The sequence below is a fragment of the Notechis scutatus genome, chromosome 5 (assembly GCF_049901735.1).
Source record: "Notechis scutatus isolate UNSWTSFEM ecotype Mainland chromosome 5, rNotScu1.2, whole genome shotgun sequence".
NCBI lineage: Eukaryota > Metazoa > Chordata > Lepidosauria > Squamata > Elapidae > Notechis > Notechis scutatus.
The window spans coordinates 22,917,447-22,937,642 of record NC_142013.1 but is presented as its reverse complement, the minus strand read 5'-3'; the positions used below and the strand labels follow the sequence as shown (position 1 = coordinate 22,937,642).

Genomic DNA, 20,196 nt, shown 5'->3' with positions numbered 1-20,196 from the left:
CCGAGGGTGGGAAATGCAGCAGCTACTGGTAAATTTCAAAAATAAAAATAATTAATTTGGGAAACGATCTCACTATCATGAAAGGTTTAATTGATTCACTAACCTAAAAGAAGAAGATGATGATGACAGCGGGAGGCAGGAGTCACTCTCTTCCCCTCCTCGGAGCCCCCTGAGTCAGGAGTCGCTACCGCGGCGCGGCCCCAGTCCCGCCGCCTCGGGAAGGGAAAGGCAAAGCGCTTTTGCCTTTCCCTTCCCGGCTGGGGCTGTTGGGAGTCGCTGCCGCCGGGCGGCCCCAGTCCCGCCGCCTCGGGAAGGGAAGGCAAGCGATTTTTGCCTTTCCCTTCCCGGCTGGGGCTGTTGGGAGTCGCTGCCGCCTGCCTTTCCCTTCCCGGCTGGGGCTGTTGGGAGTCGCTGCCGCCGGCGGACCTGCCCCAGTCCGCCGCCTCGGGAAGGGAAAGGCAAAGCGCTTTGCCTTTCCCTTCCCGGCTGGGGCTGTTGGGAGTCGCTGCCGCCTGCCTTCCTTCCGGCTGGGGCTGTTGGGAGTCGCTGCCGCCTGCCTTCCCTTCCCGGCTGGGGCTGTTGGGAGTCGCTGCCGCCTGCCTTCCCTTCCCGGCTGGGGCTGTTGGGAGTCGCTGCCGCCTGCCTTTCCCTTCCCGGCTGGGGCTGTTGGGAGTCGCTGCCGCCTGCCTTTCCCTTCCCGGCTGGGGCTGTTGGGAGTTGCTGCCGCCGGTGCGGCCCCAGTCCCGCATTGCCTCGGGAAGGAAAGGCCCGGCCTGGAAGGCTGCCGCTGGAGCGAAGCTGCGCGCAGCCGCTGCGCTAGCATCAGATCGGGCGCGCCCGGACGGTTCCGACCGAGCCCCGAGTGTCGTCTTTGGCGCCCGCCCAGCGCCGCGGAGCTCCCTGTACCGGGAGAAGGGGAAGACACCCCCCTGGGGCGGGGCAGGAGAGGAGCTTCTCCCGCCTGCCCTCTTTCCGCGTCCACGGTGTCCCATGGGCGACTCCCGCCCGCAGTCGCTGCCGCTTGAAAGAGACGGGCCGGGGTGGGTAGAAAGGCGCCGGGCGCACTTGGAGGAGAAGGTCCCGCTTTGCCTGTCTCTCCGCTCCGGCGGAGAGAATTGCTGAGCCGAAGGTGCCCTGCGAAGCCTCGTTCACCAGCCCAGCCGGGAAAGAGGAGCAGCCGCTGCTACGGGAACAGTTTACTGCCATCGCCCTCAAAAGGGGGGCAACCGGACAGGGAATCCGAGGGCAGTGCTCGTTGCGTGCGGAGCGACAAGCCCGCTCGGGTGGGCGTGTTTGCCCAGAGACCCCGGACGAAGCAGCGGCAAAGCTCTGCTGACATCCGCGGGCAGACACTCCCAACAGCCCCAGCCGGAAGGGAAGGGCGGCGCGACTCCCAACAGCCCCAGCCGAAGGGAAAGGCAGGCGGCAGCGACTCCAACAGCCCCAGCCGGGAAGGGAAAGGCAGGAGGCAGCGACTCCCAACAGCCCCAGCCGGGAAGGGAAAGGCAGGCGACAGCGACTCCCAACAGCCCCAGCCGGGAAGGGAAGGCAGGCGGCAGCGACTCCCAACAGCCCCAGCCAGGAAGGGAAAGGCAGGCGGCAGCGACTCCCAACAGCCCCAGCCGGGAAGGGAAAGGCAGGCGGCAGCGACTCCCAACAGCCCCAGCCGGGAAGGGAAAGGCAAAAAGCGCTTTGCCTTTCCCTTCCCGAGGCGGCGGACTGGGGCGCTCCGGCGGCAGCGACTCCACACCATTTTTTTTTTCAGAGGGAATCTGACTCGAGTATAAGCCGAGGGGATTTTTTCAGCACAAAAATGGGCTGAAAAACTCGGCTTATACTCGAGTATATCGGTAATTAGATTAAGACTGCAATTGTAGGGAAACTACATGGTAATAAATGGTACTCAGAACTGAGGAACTTAGTTTTGGAATTCCATTTGCTACTGGAATTAAATATACAGGTCCTCAATTAATGACCATAACTGAGCCCAAAATTTCTGTTGATAAGTGATTTGTTAAGTGAGTTTTGATTTTACAACCTTTCTTGCCATGGTTGTTAAGTGAATCATTGCAGTTAAGTTAGTAACACAGTTGCTAAGAGAATCAGGCTTCTGTAGTGATTTTGCTTGTCAAAAGGTTGCAAAACGTGATCACACGACCCTGGGACACAGCAGCCATCATAAATATGAGTCAGTTGCCAAGGATCTGAATTTTGATCACATGAGTATGGAGAAGCTACAACAGTCACAGCTGTGAAAAATGGTCATAAGTCACTTTTTTCAGTGCCACTGTAACTTTGAATGGTCACTAAATGAACTGTTGTTAAGTTAAGCACTGCCTGTACCAAACTCTCTTATAATTAGATATAAATTATGTTACCCCTACATCATCTTCTAGGCTGAACCATTAATTAGGATGAATATGAAGGACTGTATGATTCTTAGCAGGATGAATGCAAAAGGCAAGCTTTGGGGCAGCAAAGCAGGTGGTGGAGAGAGAAAAATAACCCTGAAAGGATATTGTAAGATCTTGTAATATATTAGGAGAATGTCTTACCTTGTTTTGCCTGTCACCAGAATCTTTGTGGGATCCATTACTCGACAGGCCAATCCTGCTGTATGAATAGTCCGCAATGCCGAGCTAAGCTGCACAATATAAGCCCAAATCAAGGACTCAGGCAGCAAACCTGCATGTTGTCGGGGCAGAGGTCCATCATGCTGACCTATGGCAGAATTGGGAATATAAATGAACTTCATATTTTCAGATTTATACTGCATGTGGCAATTTTTAACTCATACTATACCTAAAACGTTTAGGCCAGCCCAAATTCTTCCTTTTAGAAGGGCCTAGGAAGGCTTTTCTTAGGGTTAAAACCTCTGCCTCTAAGTGTCTATGGAGATTCTCAGTCATCCAGGTCACAGTTGTCCCAAAAATGCTTTTTCAAGAGACAACTTTGAAGATGTTTCTTCTTCTTCAGAGCTGAATGGATAAGAAGCAAAACATCTTCAAAAAAAATCAGGAAGTCCAGTTGCCTCTTGAAAAAGCACCTTTGGGACTGTGCCTCTAAGCTTGCTGAAGTGTAAGGCACTCATTCCCCCAAAAGCAAAAGAAATGAAAGGGTCCCCCAACCTAAAATCAGGTCCAGTGTGGATGCTGTCACCCCCTACCTTTATCCTGTAGTCCTGGCATGCCACATAAAATTTGGTGTGACTCTCAAGTAGAAAGACGCCCGTGTTCCTTAAAGATTGTACTCAATGAACTCTTATATTCTGTTATGAGACATGTGAAACAGGCCTTTCAGATGTGTTGGTGCAGTTTTTCACAATCCAGTACCTTCTAGAGATGTTGGGACAGAGAGTTCTGGAAAACATATCTGGAAGCTGCCAGGCTGAGAAAAGCTGTGTTGCTTGTTTTAGCAACAATGTTTAGCAATGTTGCTAAACAGGCTTACTTGTTTAGACAGAGTAAAAAATATCAACTGCTGAAAAAGTTACTACTTGGGAGAATTATTACCATTATATCCTGTTTATATATTTACCAAAAGCTACTGTTGTCTACTTTATGAAAGAGGCTTATGACCAATAAGGTTCTTTTATCATTTACTTAAGTGTCATTTTTAAGTTGAAGAAAGCAGCAGAGACATTATACTAATGAAACAAAACATGGCACATATACAAATAAAACACTATGGCAGATGACATTATTGGGATAAGCTATGCTTTTGTTCTGCTTTTCCATAAAAAATAGACTCCAAATTAATCAACATTAATTACAAGGCATGTGTAAGAAAAAATATATTCCAAAATTTCCAAATCCATTAAATATATGACTTGAATGCATTTGGAATGTTGCATATTTTTCTTAGAGTATTTGTTTCATGGTTAAAGTTAATTTATTACAACTATTATTATTTTTCTTTTTTCCTCTTTGTCTAATGGGAATAAGAGTTGGGCAGAAACTAAAATGATGAATACAATAGTAATGGTACACTTAAAAACCATTTGCAGTAAAATAAATAGCACCAAGAATGGGACCAAGAATCAATGAGTGCTGAATAAGAAATAAGTGCAAAAGTCATTCATCAAAGTTGATTGATCGATCATATAATCAGAATGAATTATGGCTGACAGACAAAACAAAGAATGAAACATTTAAAAAGAATGGGAAGGTTGACATCTGGATGGGATTTATGATATTCCAAAAAGAGACTTGGTATTTTAAAGATCAAAAGGCAATGTATGACAATGCATGAACATGCTGGAAGCAAAAATATTTTGTAATAATCAAACAGTATAAATAGGTACACTGAATGGCACTAATGTAAACTCAATTTAGCCATATTTTCTTTCATCTAATGTTTTTATTTTATTTCTTATTTCTTTTCTGCAGTTTGCATAATGTTGCTTATCCTGAAAGGGTTGACATGAACATGCTAATTCAAGTTTTTCACTTTTTTTCAAAGTGTTTGTAATATATTACTATATGATTTTTGAAGAAAAAAACTGATGGTAAGATCTTTTGCATCATGAAATATCAGACCTCAAAATGATATCAAAAATTCAAAATGATGTAAGTTGCAATCCAGAGACTTGTGTCAAAAAATAAAATACTAGCAATTTTTTAAAAAGTTTTTTTTGTACAAATGAGGGAATGCTTGCTTTCCTTAATCTGCAACGCACTCACGCAAAACCAAACATACCAGTTATTTGTATTGTGAAATCAAAGGTACACAGTATAAAGTAGCATAAAACGCTTTGCTTTTGTGGAAACATACCGTATTTGCCGGCGTATAAGACGACTGGGCGTATAAGGCGAGCCCCCAACATTTCCACTCAAAATATAGTTTTTGTTATATACTCGCAGTATAAGACGACCCCCCACTTGGAGGCATGATTTTCAAGGCAAAAAGTCGTCTCATACGCCGGCAAATACAGTAAGTTGTAACACTTGGGGTATTCTGGATATAATTCTTGATTGACACCCCCAACCCCTTTCCCCCAAACTTACAAAGCCACCAAAATGCTTTAGAGAGGCAGCTTCGCCTTTCTCAGGCTGGCACTCAATTCCTCTCCCTTTCTTTGTGACAGCCCCGCGTGCGTGCCATCGGGACTCCAAGGGTGGGGATGGACAGCTGCCAACTCTCTCTCTCTCTCTCTCTCTGTGTGTGTGTGTGTGTGTGTGTGTGTGGAGGGTAATTCCGGCTATCTCTGGCCTCCGCTCGGTTTTAAAGTCGCTTGGCCGGTTCCCAAGTCGCAGCCTGCTGGCCGGGAGACGCGGCGCCAGGTGGAAGCTCGGTGCAGGGAGGCAGATCTTTCTCTCTTAAGCGGGAGGGGAGGAGGGGACAAGAGGAGGGACGGGACGGGACAGGGGCGGGAGGGAGGCGCTCGCCTTCTTCCACCGCCCACGGACCCTTTTCTTCCCAAGGGGACCCTGGAAAGCAGCTCGGGAGCCGGGTGGCCCTGCCCAGCGGGGTCCCATCAGGAACTTCCTGAGGACACCCCCCCGCCCCAAGCACAGCCCTCCCGGTCTTTCAAAGAGGGAGGGAGAAGCGGGAGGAGCAAATTGCCGCCCGCGCCCCGCTGCCCAGAAGGAGGCGCCACAGTCCACCCGCACCACCTTCTCCCCCCCACTCCCCGGCCATTACGCGGCTCGGGGCTGGCTGGCGGCGGCCCGCCAGAGACCCTCCCGCTCCACCCCACCCCACCTCCAGATTGGCCTCCGCAAGCGCCCGAGCCGGGCGCGAGGGTGGGTGGGTGGGTGGGAGGAGGAGGAGGAAGAGACTTCGGCTGGGCTTGAAGGGGCTTGCAGTTGCGGAGCTCCGCCCCGTCGCTCTTGCACCAGTGACAATGTATTTACCGGCGTATAAGACGACCCCCACTTGGAGGCATGTTTTTAGGGCAAAAAAGTCGTCTTATACGCCGGCAAATATGGTAATTAATATTTTATTTGCTTCCACCAGAGATAGGGGCTTGCTCTTGTGAAATATGTGCAACTTCCTGCATTAACCAATAAGGGAAGACATGTTCAAGGGAAGTTCCTAGTATGTGACTGCTGATTATGTTGCTAAGGAGAAACAGTGTATTAGCTGTCTTAACTTTGTGTTTGGTTTTATTTTCATGATTTTGCATCAAAATGTATGCATATTGTGCTTTGTGTTTTATGGTGTTATATATTTTGTTAATATAATAAAACACAAGCTACAGGGTAAATTTAAGGGTGGGGGGTTAAGCTTTTATATTTTGATAAATGATTTTAATTTAAAACATTTCTCCACCCTAACTTCAGTAGTAAGTAATTTGAGGTAAGGAAACAAATTATTTATTTTGAGGTAAGATGTAACACCTTCAGAGCAGTAGGCTAGATGGAAAAATCAGGTGAAAAAAAAAAGCCTAGAAAAAAGTTATTGGCAAATCATATTTATACTATATGAAGAAAACTGCATGGTGGTTTCAAATATCACCAGTTTAAATCAGTTTAAAAACACTTTTTAATGCTTCAATGTACTCAATTTCAAGCCTTTTAATGCTAATATGCAAAATTGTCTTTTGTTAAAAAAGACCACAAAAAGTTTGAATTAGGTTCAACCCACAAGCACAGTCTTCAGGCAGAATGGGATACATTGGAATCTGCTCATTGAACAGCTAGAATGTAATCAAATAGCTCACAGGTGTTCAGTTCAGAAATAAATTCAACGTGACATGTCTTAAGTCATCTGTCAAAAAAAAAAAAAAAACCTTTACACCACATCCTCAACCATAACATTCTGAAATGTGTTAGAAAATGACATGGCAAAATAAAAAAAGACTAACCACAGTATGACAGCAGAATTTAATATGTGAAACAGCTATGTAACCACAGTTCTGTCCTTTCAACTGCCAAAGCCAAATTAACAATAAAATTCTTAAATTATTAGTTCACTGAGCACAGAATGCATTTTATCAAGACTCCTCTTAAAATTATAAATAAATACACCCTAAAACTGCAAAATATAAATTGAAGCACTTAAAACAAATGATTTTTCTTCCCATATCTTCAGGTAATAATAATCTTCTCCCTTAGTTCCAAAAGTACTCCTATATTTTTAAAAAAAGTTGTATTCTACTATTATAAGTTCTATCAGAAACATTTTTCTGCCTCCCAAATGTTCTACCTCATATACACTAGAATAAACTGTGTACCTTATAACATGAAATATACTAGTTTATTTCCGGCCAAATGATATGCAAAAAATTACTTTAAAAGTTTATAATTAAGTAAAATTACTTTAAAAGTGTTATAATTAAGTAAAATTTGAACGTATTGCACTGTAGAATTTAGATCAATGGAAAAAAACAGAAGGACCAAGATTATGCATGCTAAAGGAATAAGATGAATTTAAAAGATTTTAGATACAACATGATAATGATTTGGTTTTAGTTGTTAATAAAACTAATGTTCATTCCATTATAAAGCAAGCATTTTTGGAAAGCCAGTTTGGACTAAACTAAGAGTAGCATCAGTATATAGATAAAACTAAAACAGTGGTGACTTTGGAGAATCTCAAGGATCTAATTGTCTGAAATCTTCCATATGGTATTAGGAACATATGTAGGTAGGTATTTATAAGATCTCTTATAGAGTCTGGTTTTTATATTTTTGAATTAAAAAAAATAAAATGAGGCTGTGGCAGGTTGTAGTTTCTTGCATTATATTTATTTCCAAGAAGTATTGTGGACCTTCCATGTACATTAGAAAATAAACATGGAAAATGACTGTGGTACAATTCTTGTTTAGAAGAATGTTTTCTTCAGACGATAAACTGAGAAGCTAAAGAGCATTCTGGAGTATTTAGAAAGGATCTAGACCTTCTTTCTTCTAGTTACTCCAATGTTTGTTTGCTTATAAAATTTATTGAAAATTTATATCATCCACCATACCATAAGGCAAGTTATGACTTGCTGCATCTACCACAGGAGATATTTTGTGATGGAACAAACTCTTCTTTACTGAAGCCATTTTGTAAGAGAACTGACAATATGCCCTCAAAACAACAAATGGATCAATACCACAGAGTTCTGTGTTCCTGATTTTTTAAAAAATGTGTGTGTGTGTGTGTGTGTGTGTGTGTGTGTGTGTGTGTGTGTACAATGAAATGCTTTAATGAAACCCCAAATAACATTGTTACAATATTTTTGTACTACAATATATATGTATTTGCCTTACCCCACTTCCGTTTTGTGAAGTAACCATCAGCACTAGGATCATTGAAATGCCTGCTCATCATAGTCTCTCCTCCAGCATGGAAATCATATGCAAACACAAGAGCTTTTCAAAGAGAGACCAAAGTGAGAGTTAGGTAGGCATCTCATACATGCTCTTTGATATAATTGGCCAACATCTTAAAGCGAGAAACTTACAATGCTCTCCAAATGCTTTAGTGGTGAATACTTCTCGCAATGTTATTATATTTGAATGCTGGATTTTTTTCCACATGTCAACTAATACCATGCATTTTGTATTAACAAGACGAAAACCTGAGGAAAGAAGAAATAGAACCCCTGTCACATACCAAGCACTCATTAACTTCCAATGGAACATTCTCATCTGTCCCAAAATCTGAGCTGCCACCAACAGACACACTAAAACAAAACATATTTATTTCTTCATATCCTATTCTATGGATCGTTATTAGGGCCAAATTCCTATTTCTTATTTCAAAGGAATTTTTAAAGGAATGATTCAATTTGATATCCAATTTGTGATTTATACATAGAAGTGCACAAATGTTTTAGGTTTAATTATCTGTACCATTGAAATTTTAAAAGATGACAACTTAGGATTTCCCTCACCATGTATCCTCCGAAGGCAATATGGCAGATCATCTTTGCTATTTACAGCTTTGTAGCATGATGTTATGTACCCAAAGTTGCTTGTTTTCTGTATCCGATTGGGTGGTGGCAGTGGTTCTAAAGGGAAAAGGCTGTGGTAGCTGTCAACTTCTGTTGGGACAGCTAAACCAGTTTACAGAAATACATTAGACACTACTTAAAATTATTAAGAAAACAGTTATTACAGGCAAAGAGAAGATCAATTAGATGCACACACTTTTTAGAGGATTGTAGCAAAGTTAGAGATTGTGGCAAACTGTTAAAATGACAGTTTGATGCAAATCATACACAGTTGATTTATAATAAAGACATTTGCCTTAGGAAGCATAGAAGTCAAATATTAAAGAACAAATGTCCTACTGCAAATACTGTGATCATCATTAGCTACTTTTAATATAGGCAAAGAAAGATATATGTGATCATTGTTAATCATAAAGGGAAAGTTTTAAGACAGCCAAAAATCATCAGTGTTGTATAAAGTAAAATTTTAGGACAGAATATTTGTGAAAGCTTAAAATAAGCTTAATTTACCTTGCTTAATATCAATAGCACTCGGTGGTGCAGTAGTCAGAGTGCAGTACTGCAGGCTACTGACTGCTGGCTGCCTGCAATTTGGCAGTTAGAATGTCTCCAGGCTCAAGGTTGACTCAGCCTTCCATCCTTAGGAGGTGGGTAAAATGAGGACCCAAATTGTTGAAGGCAACATAATATATATAACATATGACATAAATCTGTAAACCGCTTAGAGAGGGCTGTAAAGCGGTATATAAGTCTAAGTACTATTGCTATTGCTATACCATTTCACAGTGCTTCACAACTCTCTCTAAGCAGTTTACAGAGTGAGCATATTGGCCCCAACAATTTGAGTCCTCATTTTACCAATCTCAAAAGGATGAAAGGTTGAGACAACCTTAAGATGGTCAAATTAATGACTTGCAGAACACTAACGTACTTAACGAGAACAGCATAAACCTCACAAATGTGTTACTGTGGTTCTTTCCAAAGTCTCCTGCCTTACCCCCATCCTCTATCCCTTTCTGGGTAATACAGCTGTGCTACTCTGTTCTTTGAATTCAAAAAAACCAGCAGCAGCCACATGACTATACAGTCCCTGTATTTGCATAATTTGAAGCATTTTCTGCACTTCACAAGGATTCAAGGCAGGCAGTAAACACACTGCATGCAAAAATGGAACTTTTTAACACAGTAATGAGAAACCTGTGGCTTTTTGTGCCAACTCTGTCTATGATATCTGTTCTTTACTTTTAAGGTAGAAAAAAGCTATAGTGTTTGCTCCAAAAAAGGCACATGCCAGACTCATGAGGTCCTCTCAATACCTATTCCAGCTCACATATACTGTATCTACATCACTGTAGCTCTGCTCCTAAAGTGTTAAATGTCATAAAAACCAATTGCCATTCTTGCTTTATTGCTAGCTAGAATATACTTCACTACTAGATAGTAGAGTAGAGTACTAATACTATTACTTCCATGACAAGCAGGGATTTCTTAATTAGATAGATTCTGGAGTTATCTATTGCCTTCATCTAGTAATTAGCTTCCTTTATCACATAAGCTCAAACTAATAGCTGAAGAAATTCAACTGCTGTACAGGTCTAAACAATTACTGATCTATTTGCTATAGGAAAACAGATCAAATCTCCATGTCATATATTTGCTGATTTTTGTTTTATAAAACTACAATCCAGAAAGCTTCTTTTGATACATTTGTGCGGACATTTTGGCTATTTTACTTCAAAAAGCCTACTATTCTATTCAACATCACTTTTGAGATTTGTTTGAAAAAAGGAACAATCCAAAACTCTACTACACATGTGGAAATGGCCACAGAAGCAATCAAAGAAGTTATAAATACAAATTATGCTTAAAAGAGATATTTATTTTCCATTCATACTGAAAATATTGCACCAAGTTTTACTATTAGAAAGTTATCATGATGTTTTGTACACCATCCTACAATTGATATATTCTAAACCAAACGCAATAAACAGAAGATGTAAAGGCATACTCTTCAACAAGAACATGTCATTTGTGTTAACATTTATAAAACACACATATATTGGACTTGCTATGTAGGCTTAGGAGCCAGATGCACATACAAAATACCATTTCCAATTTGAAACCCATCCTATGGCTATTAATATTAAAGAAATATTATAAATAATGTGGGGGATTATTAATTAATAAGTAAAACAAAACATCTGCATTAAGATTTAGGCTGAAAGTAAAAAACGAATTTGGATCTGTGGAAAGAAAGAAAATATGATGAAGAAAAAACTAAATTAAGTTTCAATACAATTTAGTATTAAGTTTCATACTAAGCCAGCCTGATTATATACAGTACAGCAATTGGTTATATTAACAAGCAGACTCTGCAAGCACGTGGAAATAACAAGAAAAATGGGTCTAGGTTAACTTAGATTTAATATGTCTTTAATAAATGTATGGTAGGTGTGAATGTGCATGTGTGTTTGTGTGTGTGCGTGTGTGTGCGTGCATGTCTGTAAACCAGTGGTGGTATTCAACTGGTTCGGCCGAGTTCTGGTGAACCGGTAGCAGCGATGAGCAGCCGTTACCGAACCGGTTCTCTCCACTGCTCTGTGTTGGGCCGGCCCGCCCAGGCACCTGGGCTCCCTTTTATCTGCTGAATTTGAAATGCAGCTGCTTTGCACGGCACAGAATAGTGCCACGCAGCAGCTGCTGAAGCAACAGGGACCGTGCAGGCTTACAGGAGGCGAGTTAGAACACCTCTGCTCCTCCTGCGCAAAGTGCATGTTTGGCGCGCACGTGCATGCAAAGTGTGTGCACGCCGCAAAGCGTGCCTACCAAGCCACGCTCACCAAACTGGTGGCAAACATATCTGAATCCCACCACTGATGTAAACCCATATGTGTGTACACACACACACACACACACACACACAAAATGTAGTTTTGTAATGTTATGAAGCTGAAAGCAAGCATAAATACACTTCACCAACACAAGTTAAAATTCAGGATCTTTAATTACTTACCAGGCATATCTGCTTGATCTATCTGAGCCATTGTGATTAAGTGTCTGTTGATCAGCTCCTATAAGTGAAACATTTTATACTCTTACAGATAACGTATAAAATTTATGTCGTTTTTTAAATGGAGTTGTGGGAAACTATAAAAATAAACTGATGTATTTTTCTGTTTTTTTCTGGTCTGATTGCTTAACAAAAATGTAAAGCTTACCTAAAGTAAATTTCTTTGAGATCTATGAACTTTTGAATATGATTGTTGAGATATCCAATAGCCAATTAATTATTCTGGTTTAAGAACTGACTCTACCTAATCCTACCAAGATAATTCAAGACTGTTCCTCAGCATGTCTTACAATTAAAGCAAGTATTTAAAATGATCTTCCATCCCAGATTTTTCACACTACACTTTAATAGTAGCATTTCATCCTAGCATTTTTATAACTGTCTTCTCTCACTATTCTCTAGCAATTGTTTTACTCTTCTTTTCTCAATGCTGCAGATTCATATTTAAACACAGCATGGACATTAGATCATTCCTCTATTTAATTCAGTCCAGATCATCATAAGAAAATGTTTGCATCTCTGTAAGGGAATAAGATTTTGGAGAAGAGGCTATTACTTCTTTTTCATAAATAAAAAGCATGCTAGCAATTTTTACAGGTATATTTACAAAGTGCATGTGACCTCAAATAACTATGACATGGTTTCTGATTCAAAAGCAAAAAGGTGCTTCAAATCATGTGGGGGTGATCATATAACACCTGTTTGCAACTATTTAAGCCAAATGAGACTTTTCCTGGGAGAACATCACTACTATAGATTCCAGAAAAACATGCTGCACAGCCTTACATATAAATGATTTTTAAAATTCTTCCTAGCAAAAATTTATTTATCAACATCTACACATTACATGTATTAAATATGATATTCCAAAAGCTTCAACAATACAGGAATAATCTCCTATTTTATCTTCCTAGCAACCAGTTTGCTCAAACTTTCTAGTATGGTTGGGGTTTGTTTTCCTTACAATTGTACCACAACTTTGAGGCATGATCAGTTTCTTTTCTACAGCATTATATTGTTACACAAACGTTGCCCTATGAACTGAATGCAGACTTCAAGACTCTTCATACAACAGACAAGGAATTATGTTAGCTAAACTAGGTTTGTCTTCTAATAACTGGCTATCTCAAGGTAAAGGTGCCATGTCGTATCAGGAGAAAGACAGGCAATGGAAGGGATATGCACTGCTTAATTTGACAGTGGCTGTAGTTGGTACTATAGTCATATACGTATAGTTACTTTGTCAAATATATTGGTAACCATACAACAGTATTACAGACTTAAACCTTCACAAGTACAGGTAGTCCTCAATTTGCAACCATTTGTTTAGTGATTGTTTTAACTTACAATGGTCCTAAAACAAGTGACTTATGGCCCTTTTTATGACCATTGCAGCATCCCCATGATCTTGTGATCAACATCTGGACACTTGGAAATTGGTTCATATTTATGACGGTTGCAATGTCCTGGAGGTCATGTAAATTCCAATCTTCTGACTAGCAAAGTCAATGGGAAGCCAGATTCAATTACCAACCATATTACTAACATAACAAACTGCATTAATTCACTTAACAACTATGGCAAGGTAGGTTATAAAATGGGGCAAAACTCACTTAACAAATGTCTCACATAGCAACATCAATTTTGGGCCTTTTGGGCCTGTATTTTGTTTATTTATAAAATTTATAAAATTTCTATACCTAAGTAACTCTTAATGAGTACTCACTGTTTGAGAATTAATGATTAACACTATAATCCTATATGTTTATTGAGTAAACCATATTACATTAAGTGGGACTTGCACCAAGGAAGTTATGATGAAATTCCAGTTTAGGCAGAGTCTTATGCCATGCTGTTCTGTATAATAACTTGGTTGTATTCTATTAATGCTGTCATTCCATGGGAGTAACTAAGTCCTCCCTGGGAATTTAGACTTAGGTCCTCCTATATTTTTCAGTATACTGGGTAACAAGTTTTTGCAACAATTTAAGTCAATTTTAATGGTTTCTGTTTCTTTGCAAGTGAGTCCAATGTTTATCAAGTTTTCTTTAAACTATTTTTGGTAGATTTTAATGGATCTATCTCTCTTCTCCAGGTGGTATCCAACAAATGGCAGTCCTCAGGTTAATAGTTATCCAGCAGATACAAAATGTCCACCAAAATATAACTTGCAATTCCTCACAATGTCTTGCAATCTGAATGAGTCACTTCCTAAAATCTCATTGTTAGAATGAATATTTTGGTAACTGACAACGAAGATTTTTCATGAGCAATATAGGTAGAATACTGAGCTTTTGTTTTATCACTATTTGCTTGCATATATTGCTACTAAGACATGTTGTTGCGTTGTTTACTATTTAGACCAAATTGGTGCAGAGATTGGTTATGCTTTTTTTTGTAATTAACGTTGGTTCTCAATGTCTCTGTCCTTTCATAGTGCAACTGCCTACATAGGCAAATCTCTCGAATTCCTCAGTGGGTTTGTGTCCAACAACCAACTACATGCTACCTTGGAGACTTCCAATTTGCATGACTTTCACCTTGTTCTTATTTATCCTCAGGGTGATTTTACCAACCTCTATTTTCAAACTGGCAATCATGTCCTATGAACATTTCCAGGTTTCTGCCAGAAGTGCAATTTCACCTGCAAAATCCAAACCTTTAAGTCTTGAGTAATCTTTTCAAGGATGCTTACATTTGTCATACTCATAGCCTTTTTCATTATGAACTTTACCATCAAAAGGACTAAAACTATGAATATGAAACCTTGCCAAAGCCCACTATTAAGATTAAATAAATATGCAATACCGCTATTAGTTCTCCTAAGCACCTCAAATTCAAATAGACTGTACTTGTGCATATACTACACTTCCCACAATGCAGTACTTAGCTTTACAATGTGCTGAATAAAGCTTTTTACAAAATTTAAAGGAAACATTGTACAGACATTTAGGAATAAAATCTATTACTTATTTTTATATTTTAAAAAGATTTTACCTGTCTGAGTTCATCAGCCATGAAGAAGGAAGGTGCATTAGCTTTTGGTTGCATATAAGCAACGTGAGGTGCGGTTGGAGGGTAAATGTGATAATTTGGGAATACCTATTGAAAGTCAGTTAGGAAATAGATAACTTTCAGAAATTGAAAAATCAATAGACTTTAAAAACTGTCTTAATACATTCAAGGAAGCACCATAACACATGAGCTTCTTACAACCTATACAGCCTATTATAGGCTTGAATTTATACTGTATGGACCAGCTAATTCTAGCAACTTCATTCTAACATACTATTACCATTCATTCACTATAGTTTCTTTAAATTAACTTAGCTATTTCAGACTACAAATCTTATTTTTTTATTAACATTTCACAGATTTGCTTAGTTTTTTTTGCTCTATTACTTAGAAAAACATTAATTTTTAAAAAATTTAAAACCCACACCTTCAGCAATGTAATTTTAATTAAAATGTTAATGCTACTTTAGCTTGTATTTAACATTTTATATTGTAAAGTAACTCTCTTGCTATATATGACAATGAGATTATATTTATATATGACAATGAGATTAATAACGGAAGGTTTTCTATTTCGAGTTAAGGCAAGCATCACATTTTATCATATAAGGATATTTATTAATCACTTAACAGTTCATAAAATTTTGTTGTTACTAACTGTTCAAATTCTATTTTGGACAAATCCTCTCCTTCCAGAGAACAAATCAAATTCTTTGAGAAGCTAGCTACCCTTAAAATAGAAAAGTCTTCTAGGCAAATGTGTAGTATCTTCTAGGCAAACTCGAGGCATCAGGTGGCCCTGTATCTAAAAAATAGCTAACTCTCCCTGTAAATTCCACTTATTAAGGAGCATTTCTAATGATAATACAGAAATACTTTCCATATATTTTGATGACATCTAGATAATAACATCTGTTCCAATTGGCAACAGCTCTTTAAAATTTCACTGATACCTTATCCCTTGCCACCAGAGCTCTGCCACTGAGCTATAGTTTCTTCCCATCTGTTCTTGGGGATAAGAACTGTACAAAAATTATAGCCTATGCAGAAAGGTAAAAGGCTACTTTGGGAGGAAGCTATAATAACTGTTTACCATGATAACAGTGGCTTACCATGCCAAGAATTAACTCAAAGCTAACATGGTTTATCATATCTGAGTGCATGTAATATCTCCTTTATAAAATATGAAGAGATAATTTAAATATGAAGAAGGGACATTTAAAGGTAGCAATTAAATAATGAAAATAACAGTAAATAATTTTTTGCTGACAAGTATCTTCACAACTGAAACTAAATCTTACCATTCCAGTTGGAGGTACTGGAGTTGTGTCAGTAAAGAAATAGGTTGTTCCACCCACTGTTTCTTTCTGAATCACTTGGCCAGTTGTGGGGGGCTGTGAGACAGCATTAGTAACTGGTGTAGAGGCACTAGTAGGCACCATATAATTTGCTGGGTTTGGAGTGTGACTTCTTCGTCTAGGAGCAGGAGATGTGTGAGGAGTGATTTTAGGAGAGTGAAGGGGTGAAGATCCTGCTGACAGTGACATTCCTTGTGCAAATAAAAAGGGAAAAAGACTTGCTGATAAACCAGGGATATGTTCCAGCACGAACTCTAAAGCTTAAAAAATTACAAATTCTCTTACAGATGAGAAAAAAGAACTTTGGAACAAGATGTCTGAAAATGATCCCAATCTCAGCCTATATTCAGTCTTCAAATAAAATTGTTAAAATATATCATGTAGGTTGGTTGACACGACCTCAAGGTTGCATACTGAAATCAATGCATCAGCCTATAATCAATCTAGTGGTCTGCAAAACTCGACAATTTAGGAACATTCCATTGCAGACAACTCCATAAAATTATTTTCTCCTCCCTCCATATCATACTAAATCTCCTCTAAAATGGCAACAACTAGATTTGATACAGTCTGGAAGAAGAACAGAATATTCCAGCATTGTCTGAAGTGCATTATTCTGTCATCAATAAGTTTTCTCATTCTCCGTATAACCCATAAGAAAATGAAATATCTTTATTATAGGAAATATGACAAAGTTAAAACAAATAAAAACTAGTATAAGTTTACCGACCTCTGATATTTTGTATTCAATATTATTAGGCATTATCTTTAAAGAAAAACAATTTGGTGGAACAATCGTTTTATGAATGAAATTTAGTCTATGACATAAAAAAACCTCTGACCCTGCAGAACAATTAATTAAGAATGCTAAGTAAAGATTCCCTAGGCTATGCAAAACAATGAATGTAACCATCATCCCTCAGATCGATTTAAATGATAACTTTCTTCCAGGGAAATTTTATATTTTCAGAACAATTTCTCAAGGTTAAAGATTCAGGTTTAATTTTATTTCTCTAACATTGTAACTACTCCCTTTAAAGGAGATTGTTTTAAAATAAATTCCTTTCCAAATATCAACATTTATTTATTCATCTAATTTCTAGATTGTTTTATCCAGCTTTTATTATTTTATATTAACTCAAGGCAATGAACATATATAATTATTATTTATTAAACACCTTTATATGACCACCCAACTCATGCACAGCAGCTTACAATAAATTCCATAACATAAAAACCCATCCATCCATCCATTCCTTCTCTTCCTATTTTCCCCTTGCTGTGAAGTGTTGGAATGAGAAAGCATGGCTGGCTCAAAATCACCCAACTGGTATACTGCTGAGTCCTGAAACCAACTTTCAAAAAAATTGAATTTATCTACAGCTATAGATACCTGCATAGAACAACTACACAGGGATCTTATTAAGCAAGATCTATTCTCAAGAGGTTTTAGCCCAGCACAACTCATGCACCATGTGATTCCAAGTCCAACCTTACCAAAATAAAAGACAGCTAATTAGATTCTATACATTTTGTAGTCAAAAGTGTTTAACTCTAGAAGCACAAACGATCTGACCAAAGAAAAGAAAGTCTCTCTCTCCTTTGACCCCAATATAAGATGTAGGAACTAATCACAAGACTTGATTCAAACCTCAATTCAGTAATTCATTTTGGAATTATTTGAAATCTTAATACAACTTAGCTTTTGAATCAGAATCTCGATTCAGACATTTGAAGTTTCCGAACTCCTATTTATTTAGTTATAAAATCTACAAAATTTTGGAAGGACAGTTGATAGAGGTAGAGATTTTGGTTGAGTATAATTTATTTTCAAGCTATTCTAACTTTAATATGAAAGTCTGTCAAAACAAAACAATATGAACATCAATGATTTTGTAATCAAGCAACCCAGAATCCTGACTTTTCAGTGTTTGCTCATGTATTATTTTGAAACCACATCTACACTTTTGTACAGATTTGTGCCCTCGGCCACTAGGAAAAATTAATAACTTGTTTTTTTATTGCCTAGAAAATTTTAAAATGCATAACTTACTAATGCCAAATAATGACAAGAAACCTTTAAGAATTACTCTTATAACAAAGCAATTTGTATAAGGTTGCAAAGAGATTAGAACTCCATGGTTACAATTTGCATAGCCAAGATTTATTATATCAATCAATTCCTAAGGTACAATAAAATAAATTAGTTACTACTACTTAACAACTTACATGCGCTATATTTTAATAAAAAGGTAAACAAATTACTCTGAACTTACCTGGAGCTAACCCAGGATTTGCAGGATTTCCCATGGAAGGATGAGAGAACAAGGCTTGAGAGAAGGCAGATATATTGGAGTGAGACATATTACCAAGTCGGGAGTTTGATCCTCCTTTAGGAATAAATTCACTTGCAGTGGGATTTGGCGTCTGTTTAAAAATCAGGATATGTTTATGTGAAGACATATTTGTTTACTAATTAAATCAGTGGAATTAAAACCCCAAAATCTAATGTTTCAAGTTTCAGCAGACAATTAAGAACACTAGGGTCCGAAGACTAAAATTACTCCAGTGAAGTTAATATGGACTTTTTATGCTATCTCCTTTTAATTGTAATTGGTCTCTAACCATAACTTTTTCAAAACTGCTTGGTTTGTAATATTACATGACAAAGAGAAGAAGAAAAAAAGAAAACATTCAATTAAAGTAGGCATTTTCATCCTAACTGGAACGAAGTACTCTTTTACCATAAGAAGTCTGTCAAAATACAGATCTCCATATAACGCTGTAATTTAAGATCTGCAAATCTGCAATACACATAGGTCAATTATATTTCAGAAATTGTCAGCTTTATCATTATGCTGATGGTACCTTGTTCATATAAACAGATATTTTAGAAAACCAGACTGTAGAATTATTTCAAAAAGCTTATTTTGGTTAGTTATTATAATTTGATTTATGGTCAAAATCAGTTATCAATTACATTTTATTCATGATCTAAAGGAAAAAACAGAGGCACTAAAACTTAAAACAATATAAAATATAAAAGACTTAAAATAATAGAACATAGCAATCAATATATATAAATTAAATAACAAAGAAGCAATTATATTCACCCCACAACATCATTCGCTGTAAATGCCAGTTTGAATCTTGATGTGGTTATATAATTCAGTACCAAATGCTGGACGAATTAGAATAGCTCAACAAAACATTTTTTGGATAGCATGTTCAGAATGCATTAGTTTCTTGGCTAAAATACTATACTTAATAATACAACTATTATTATCACACTTAAAAAGGTAAAATGAATTATAATCATAATAAGGTGTATTAACATATAGCAGAATACTAAATATTTACTTTTTTTTATTTGCTTTTTTTAATCAGATTCAATAAATGAGATTTGTCCCGCCTTTTTTGAAAAAAATAATTGTGCATTTCAGGCTATTATCTAATTATAGTGAAACTTCAATATTCTGACCCTTCACTCAGCAGACTTCAGATGTAATGGCCAAAATTTATTTTGGACTTTGCTTACAAAAAAAAGTACAATGTCTACTATTTTTGAAGCAATGTTAACGAATTATTTTTTTTAAAAAAAATGTTATTTTATATCACTTGCGTAATAATGCAATTTTGCAAATGACATAAATTTGCACAAATTATGTAAAAGCCTCAAATATGAAATTATGAAAATGATATAAAATGTATGTAAAAAATTCAAGTGGAAGTGACATAAAGTACATAAAGCAGGAGTGGGATGCTACTGGTTCTGCTCGGCTCTATAGAACCGGTAGCTCTGAAGAGCAGCAGATACAGAACCGGTTCTGTGTTTGCTGCTGTTTGGCCCACCCGCCCGCCTGGGC

At 38.1% G+C, this 20,196-nt stretch overlaps 1 protein-coding gene across 2 annotated transcripts in view; it reads right to left on the bottom strand.

The window, feature by feature from the left end:
• The window catches only part of PAN3 (poly(A) specific ribonuclease subunit PAN3), a 79,825-nt gene that overhangs the window by 15,457 nt on the left and 44,172 nt on the right, over positions 1–20,196 (bottom strand). For both annotated transcript variants that reach the window (XM_026675045.2, XM_026675046.2), the window contains 8 exons: positions 18,607–18,757; positions 16,274–16,521; positions 14,955–15,059; positions 11,901–11,958; positions 8,828–8,989; positions 8,396–8,512; positions 8,202–8,303; positions 2,556–2,721 (listed from right to left, as the gene is read on the bottom strand). In XM_026675045.2, the coding sequence (XP_026530830.2) occupies positions 2,556–2,721; positions 8,202–8,303; positions 8,396–8,512; positions 8,828–8,989; positions 11,901–11,958; positions 14,955–15,059; positions 16,274–16,521; positions 18,607–18,757 (1,109 nt within the window). The remainder of the gene's footprint in view (positions 1–2,555; positions 2,722–8,201; positions 8,304–8,395; positions 8,513–8,827; positions 8,990–11,900; positions 11,959–14,954; positions 15,060–16,273; positions 16,522–18,606; positions 18,758–20,196) is intronic.